The 7096-nt window shown below is 37.5% G+C and overlaps 1 protein-coding gene across 3 annotated transcripts; it reads right to left on the minus strand.

The window, feature by feature from the left end:
• Positions 1 to 679: 679 nt before the first annotated feature.
• Positions 680 to 6568, minus strand: GNPNAT1 (glucosamine-phosphate N-acetyltransferase 1). 3 transcript variants are annotated; one of them, XM_058163078.1, is made up of 6 exons: positions 6429 to 6568; positions 3409 to 3585; positions 2712 to 2774; positions 2061 to 2188; positions 1918 to 1979; positions 680 to 1550 (listed from the first exon to the last, which is right to left on the minus strand). In XM_058163078.1, the coding sequence occupies exons 2-6, from the start codon at positions 3578 to 3580 to the stop codon at positions 1403 to 1405; spliced, it is 573 nt and encodes a 190-aa protein (XP_058019061.1). In that variant the 5' UTR covers positions 3581 to 3585; positions 6429 to 6568; the 3' UTR covers positions 680 to 1402. The 3 variants fall into 3 exon arrangements, with proteins under 3 accessions (XP_058019061.1, XP_058019062.1, XP_058019063.1); XM_058163079.1 differs by lacking the exon at positions 6429 to 6568 and adding an exon at positions 6134 to 6334; XM_058163080.1 differs by lacking the exon at positions 1918 to 1979 and having other exon boundaries at positions 1386 to 1550.
• Positions 6569 to 7096: the final 528 nt, after the last annotated feature.

Consider the following 7096-nt stretch of genomic DNA (forward strand, 5'->3'; position numbering starts at 1 on the left):
CACTTCAATAACATTTCCCAAATTATAAGATATAAAATATCAGAAGAGAACCAATACATCAAAATAATCACAAACCCCATTTATTTAGATTTCACAATATTTTTTTGTAAAATATTGAATAAATAATATTCAAATACCTTCAGAATTAGACCTTAAAATATGAAATGGAATAACTATCCCTATTTTCTGTAGCTATGTGTGATTCAATTTTTGAAGCTAATCATTGTAGTAGACTTTACCACATGACCTCATTTATAATGCCCATTATAGTTATTTCCTTCAAAATTACAGGGAAATGGGGAGTTGTTCTTGTTACCATCCAATAATATGAAGGGGTGCTAAAAGTATTACTCTTCTGGCCTATCTGCATTCCTTTAGAAGTGCTCATAGTTCAACTCGAATTTTACACTTTTACAAGAGTTTTAGGGGCATATGGATGCCTTGAACTTCAGAAACTGTCTTCAAAAACTCTTCTGCAGAAACAGAGCCCACTTTAGACATAGCCCTGGTTACTTTTAGAGGATGGATGAGCCAACATGTTATGTGTATAATGAAACAAAGTGCTGAATTGTTTATTCTAAAACAAACAAAAGCATAATGAAAAGTTTTTGTAGGATCTACTGAGTACATTAGACAATAATTATACTTAATGCAAATAAGATTTTAAGCACAAAATACCTCTGTTAAACTATGGTATATATTTTACAGAAAGTATTTATTTAAAAATTGATAAATTTTGCATACCCAAGTTTTGCTTCAATTTGTGAAATGGTTCAAAACAGACTTCCCAATGTTTTGGGAAACGGTACTGACTGGGGATGGTAAGAACATATCTAAAGGGCACCAAGTTGGAAAAGACGAAGATGAGGTATTTCAATGTTTCAGCCTAAGCATAGAATGCCACTTGTAATATTTTCTCTCCATTGTGAGTGCAATAGAACTAATAAAACCAAGCTACACATCTATACTAGGGATTATCCATTTTGAAGTGCATTAAAGATCAACACAAAAGATAAAGCTTGCAAGTTTTTTCCTTGTGACAAAAAATTACAAAAACATTTCCAACATACTAGTTACTGTTTAGCTGCCAACAAAAAGCAGCACACTACAGAAAAGTGCAAGGTAAGGAAACGAAACCCATCAAATTACTTTGGGCTAGAAAGCATCCTTACCTTGCAAAGATGGCTCATGTCCTAGCTATCAAAAACAATACACTGGCTGAATAGGAAACTTCTTATAGGTTACCTTGATAACAAGGAAACCTAAAATCAAAGTCTGCAGCACAGTAGTCTCATATCTATTCATTATTTATTTGCAGGGAATTTGCTTTCCGAAAAGAGAAGTCAGTAGTACAAGCTCCTCCACCAATAGTTGATTAAAAGAGATGACAGCAGGAAATTCTTTAATTGAAGAACCTTTGGTACATATAGTTTTCTTCAGATACTGAGTATCCAAACTTTGTATAAAAAGCTACATTTTTCGGCAGACACTCCAGAGTAATTTTGTAGCAATTTAGTCTCCTGCTTAGCAGTGTAAGAGTCGACATCAATCTTTAAAAGAGACAATAAAAAGAAATAAGATTAATTTTGCAGGATGTGAAGACAACTATTTGAGACTGCATCCAGTAAGGGGGCATGTCTATTTATACCCACTACTATTACTATCAAATGATAGCTACAATGACACTGCTGGGCAAACTTTAAGATGACTGGAAATTTGCTTCCTCAAAAGGAAGCAGCTGGCTAGAATGAAACTAGTTTTGAATCACCTGAAAAATGCTATCTATATGCCAGGTGAATACCAGAAGTTTGGCATGTAAAATGTGTTTGCTCACAGAATTTTGTTAGCATTTAAGAGGCCTCTAGGTATCATTTAAAAGTCCCTAATTATAAGTGGTCGCAATTATGAATTACTTACAGTTTCCCAAGCTGTTTTCCTCTGCAATCTCCACTTACAACAACATCTTCTATTCTGCCCCTCTGAAAATAAGTTAATACCATTTTAAAAGGTCAAGTTCCAGAATGTATCCAGAATGCATACTTTTTCTTCAGTGTACATACCTTTGCGCATGAGTGAGTGAACTTATGTTCTATGACTAAGGTTGCAGTAGCTACAATCGCTCCTAGCTTAGTATCTTCCACAACTGTAACATAGTAGTCCCCAGAACTCCGCATGTGTTCGAAATTTTCTGTGGAAATGTAGGCAGGAATACGAATACTATTGGTAATGGATTCAATAGTTCCTCAGTATCAGGCTTTCTTGCAGCTCTGTCATGTTTGCTAGCTCAGGATGTACTGCACCTGAACTGGGACAAGCAGATGAATAGGATTGTGAGAGGATTCTATGGGAAAGGCAAGCATGTGCATTGACAGCATGGTCAAACTGGCAGACTGCCCACACACTAATTATTTCAGTTGCTATCTAAGCCAGAGCTATGGAGTCTAGGAGCCAATTGATCCCTCACTCCCACAATCCGCCTGCAACACACAGAATAAAAAATGGGCAATTTTTTGGGGTGCGTTCTGGACAAAATAGGTGTTTTATCTTCTTCCAACCCACGATCAAAATCTCTGGAAGCTTTAAGTAGTAATGTAAATTATTTTTCCAAACTTTTAAAAGGGGTATCTTAAGGAGTTCATCACTATGATATTTCTGCCACTGAATCTGACTTTCCATTTTTCCAAATAGCAAAAAATTAAAGAGATACTCACCAAGGAATTGCTGGGGGCTAACAATTCCAGTTTCAGTCAGTTGACCTAGAACTTTTAAAAAGCCTAAAAAAAATGTTTTCATACTTTAGGATGTCCTTAGACAAAGCCATCAATAGAGTAAAGAATGAAAATAGAACTCCGCAAATAATATAATAGAACCAACACCATGACATTCTGCATAACAGTAATAAACAATAAACCCTACAAAAATATTTAAAAATGCAGAGAATACACTTAAATGTTTCATTCTAAAATATTCAAACGCCAACTAATCTTCAAATGCATCCAAGTTCTGCAGCAGCAGTGTCTGTGGTCACTACACTTCATGCTAAATTGTTTTAAGAATCATGTCAACATATTATAGAAGGAATTAGGAATGTATTTGTAAAAAAATAAAAATATTCAGATTCTATCTTTTAAGCCAAATAGGGACCACAGGGTCATAAAAAGGTTTTTTTTAATGCTACATATTCTCAGCTTCAAAAGGTTACTGTTCTCCACTTGAAAGTCATTATTATCTGAATTGTTTCTGAATTTTCTCTGGATTAAGAGAACAGGTGCTTTAAAGCTTATTTCTTTAACTCTGCTAATAGAATCTAGCACTTCTAAGGTTTATGTTAATAAACTTGCAATTTCACATAATCATTCCTATTTAATTAAACTACAAAACATAGTTTAAAGTAAGTAAATACTGTACCTCTGTTGATGTCAGCACTGCAAAGAGGTCTTAGAACTAAACCCTCTCCTGGATCATCAGGAGAAATAGCAGGAGAAAATGTCACAGTATTTTGGGTCCAATCAAGTTCTTTAAGAAGGTGAGGATCATACATTGGTGTGCTCTCAAGTTTTTTTATTGCAGCAGGCATCATGGCAACTGAAATTGAACAAGAACCATGGAAAGAGAATTACATCTTAATTCACAGTTTTGCCAATATTGTAAAATTGGCAAATTATCATTTAATTTTTTAACACATTATAATTCACAACAATTCACAAATATTTTTCAATTCATCTTCAGTATATCTCCACTAATCACTTTACCTTGTACAAAATCTTTTCAAATTAGCATCCACTTTCTGGTTAAGAAACATGATATATGTATTGGAATACATAAAGGATCATTTGAACTAGTGTATGTGTAGAGAAAAAATATAGACCTAGGGTTCTTGTTTAAATTTTAGCTAGCAAGCTCATTTTTGCCTTTAGTTCAAATTAAAACATTAAACTATGATACATTCCACCCAATAGTTGGGCAAGGATGGCTACGATGCAACAGAAAGTAAATAATGCAATATTTACTTGTCATTAGATATATTTATTGAACTATAACGACCTCAGGTTTAAACATTCCAAGAATTGTATAATTTATATATAAATATACCTATGTATGCACATACACACACACCTATGTGTGTATTTTTCCTTCTGAAGCATATATATGTGTGTGTGTACGCGTGTACAAGGACTTTGCTGCAAATTAAATATCTAGTCAGATCCTTTTATTTTCAGGGGAAAAAAAACAGGTAGGGTAATATTAAACTGAGAGTCATTTTGATGTAGCAATTTAAGGTACTAGGCTAGAATAACAGAGACTTGAATTCTGATTTCTAATCCTTTATTAGACCCAAAGCCAACTGGGCTAGTGGGGCCCGTTACTCATTCAGTTCCAGTAAGAAGGCAAGGGCAAACCACTTCCAAAAATCTTGCCAAGAAAGTTGTACTTATGAAGAGTCAAGAATGACTTGAAGGCATTGGCAAAATGCAGTTTTATTCCCCCACCCCATTTTGGAATAAATCTCTTTGAACCAATTTTTTTTTGTTTACATTTATACCCCGCCCTTCTCCGAAGACTCAGGGCGGCTTACAATGTATAAGGCAATAGTCTCATTCTATTTGTATATTTTTTTACAAAGTCAACTTATTGGGATTTACTTCTACCCAAGACTACACCTTCATTCTTTCCAATGCAACAGGATGTTGAAAATATATTACATAAGAGAAATCAGGACTATCCACCTCTGTAAATAATCTAGTACAACATTTTTGTGGTAGGAGACACCATAAAAAGAAAGGTTGAATTCAAAAAAAGGTTCATGGGAGAAAAAGAAATTAATAAAATAAAATTCCAATGTAGCCCCATGGCATGCAATAGCTCAGGTGCAGAGCCACCTCCATTCAGAGGATGTGTGAAGTAGGTAAGATGACCATCAGTCCTTTGATCACCACAGACAAAGCACAAATGGCTTGATATTCAGACAACCTTTCAAACTGAACTTGAAACAAAGAACTAATTTATGCTTATTCTTAGCAACTCTTTAATTAAGCATCTTATGTATAACAAGTCCTTCGGGAGAAGGGCGGTATACAAATATAATAAATAATAATAATAATAATAATAACAAGACTTGTAGGGTTGGGAGAGGGTACAATTCACAGACATCTAACCAATTACAGAATGGAGAACAAACACAAATGTAGTTCCAGAAGACTACAAGCAAGACAATATGGTCCATGAATGAACAGCTTCTCTTAATTACAGAATGCCACATGCAAAGACAAGGATTGAAAGACCACAAAAGCGATTTCTTTGCCTGTGTTTAATTACTGCATTTCCATGCAACTTTTGAAACCAAGTACTCTTAAAAGTGGCTTATGATGTGTCATGGCAAGAGTAATTATTTATAGGATTGTTTTTTAAAAAAATCTATTCTGAAAGAAATTTTGAGGATATTTATTGAACTTATACGCCACCTATTTCATTCTGAGAAGCGACTCTGGACAGTTTACCAGCACAAGATAAAATAATAATCTTGTAACACTTTTATTACAGGATGGGGAAGCATCTGTGGGGGTCCTTGATGCTCTCTGAGCTTGGTTCCAAGTAAGGAACCATTAAGACCACTCCCACCAATACTAGCAGGGCAAGCCACAAATATATAAAAAAGAATATAAACTCCACTCCCTACTAGCACCGATGGGGTTACCCATTTTGGAAATGAAAGAAAATAGCGGAGCTCAGAGAGCCCCAAAGAACCCCACAGTTCAATCCTGAACTACAAATATTCTGTGCATCTGGTATGCACAAGCAATGGAAAAGGTGGAAAAAGCAAACAAGGAAATGAACTGCTATAATGCTGCATTCTTATTTGTCAATTACTTGAGAGTTAACTAATTATGTGCAAACTAATTATAAACGACGGAGAAAACTGCTTTTCCTGGGCTCGCATTATGTGATCCATCTGTACATCCTAGCATTACAGATAGACCAGAAGTTGGACATTTAAAAGTCTTGACTGCTCTTAGATTCTTAAACCCGTGAAGAGCGAGAGAGAGAAAGCAACAAGCGACTCTTGCCATTATCGCTTTTAAGGATCATTTAAATATTTAAAATAAGGATAATTTAAATAACGTGCCAGGCTCACCCAAGATGCCGAGTGGGGTGGGGGTTATTTTGCCTGGCCGCTCAGAGGAAACTTTCCCCACCTCACACAATCAGAAGGATTGTGTGACACGAGGCGCTAGCGAGGACAAGGTCAGATCCGAGGAAAGGAAGGCGCTCTGCACATGGTCAGAGGCGCTCTTGTTAACCGGGGAGCGCACCTTCCGTTGGGAAAGCAGATAACGGGGCTAGGAGCATCGCCCGCGAGAGCTCCCTTTTCCCGCCTCACCATCTCCCCCCACCCACCCAACCACCGCGCGCGCACGTCAGTCACTCACCCCCTAACGGACTCCCTCGCTCGCGCTTCTCCTCCGGCGCGCGCACTCTCCCTCTCCCCCACGCTACCGGCTTCCAGGCAAGCTCGGGCTAACCTCTCAGCGCGCAGGCGCAACTGAACCGACGTGGCAACTCCGGGTGGGCGGTGCGAGACTTCTCCTTACAGACACAAGGATGGTGAAAGCGACCAATCGGAAACCTCCATCGTTGCACCGCCTCACTTCGTTACCCTCGCGAGGTGGGGAAATGATATATGCCCATCCACTCGGGGGCGCGCATGCGTGGCAGGTTTTTTTTTTTTTACGTTTGGTACGTTTCCCCGTTGGTTTTCTAAATCTCTCCCCCCACCCTCCATCCTGATCACTGTGTTTTTTGGAGGGTTTCGCATTTATTTTCCCTTCATATAAAATGGTCTCAGGAAATACACACCGTTTCGCCACAGTGACTCTCGGCGGGTGTAGCATTTCCCACCACCCCTTTCAGTCGTTTCCGAGTCTCGGAGACTGCCTGCAATTTTCTTACCAAGGTTTTCCTTAGCCGCTTTAAATTATACCACTGTAAAATGGTTTGAGTTGGGTGATTTTAAGCCGAAAATAAGCCTATATGGTTATTGGACTTCAACTCCCATAATTCCTGTTTAGCCTTGTGATGGTTCAGGCAGACAAGGAAT

The sequence above is a fragment of the Ahaetulla prasina genome, chromosome 1 (assembly GCF_028640845.1).
Source record: "Ahaetulla prasina isolate Xishuangbanna chromosome 1, ASM2864084v1, whole genome shotgun sequence".
Classification (NCBI taxonomy): Eukaryota; Metazoa; Chordata; class Lepidosauria; order Squamata; family Colubridae; genus Ahaetulla; species Ahaetulla prasina.

Coding starts and splice junctions, on each gene's coding strand:
- GNPNAT1 (XM_058163078.1), bottom strand. CDS start 3,580: ATGATGCCTGCTGCAATAAAAAAACTTGAGAGCACACCAATGTATGAT. Junction 2,189..2,711: donor TAGCCCCCAGCAATTCCTTG/GTGAGTATCTCT, acceptor ACATTTCCACAG/AAAATTTCGAACACATGCGG. Junction 1,551..1,917: donor GGAAAACAGCTTGGGAAACT/GTAAGTAATTCA, acceptor TCTCTTTTAAAG/ATTGATGTCGACTCTTACAC.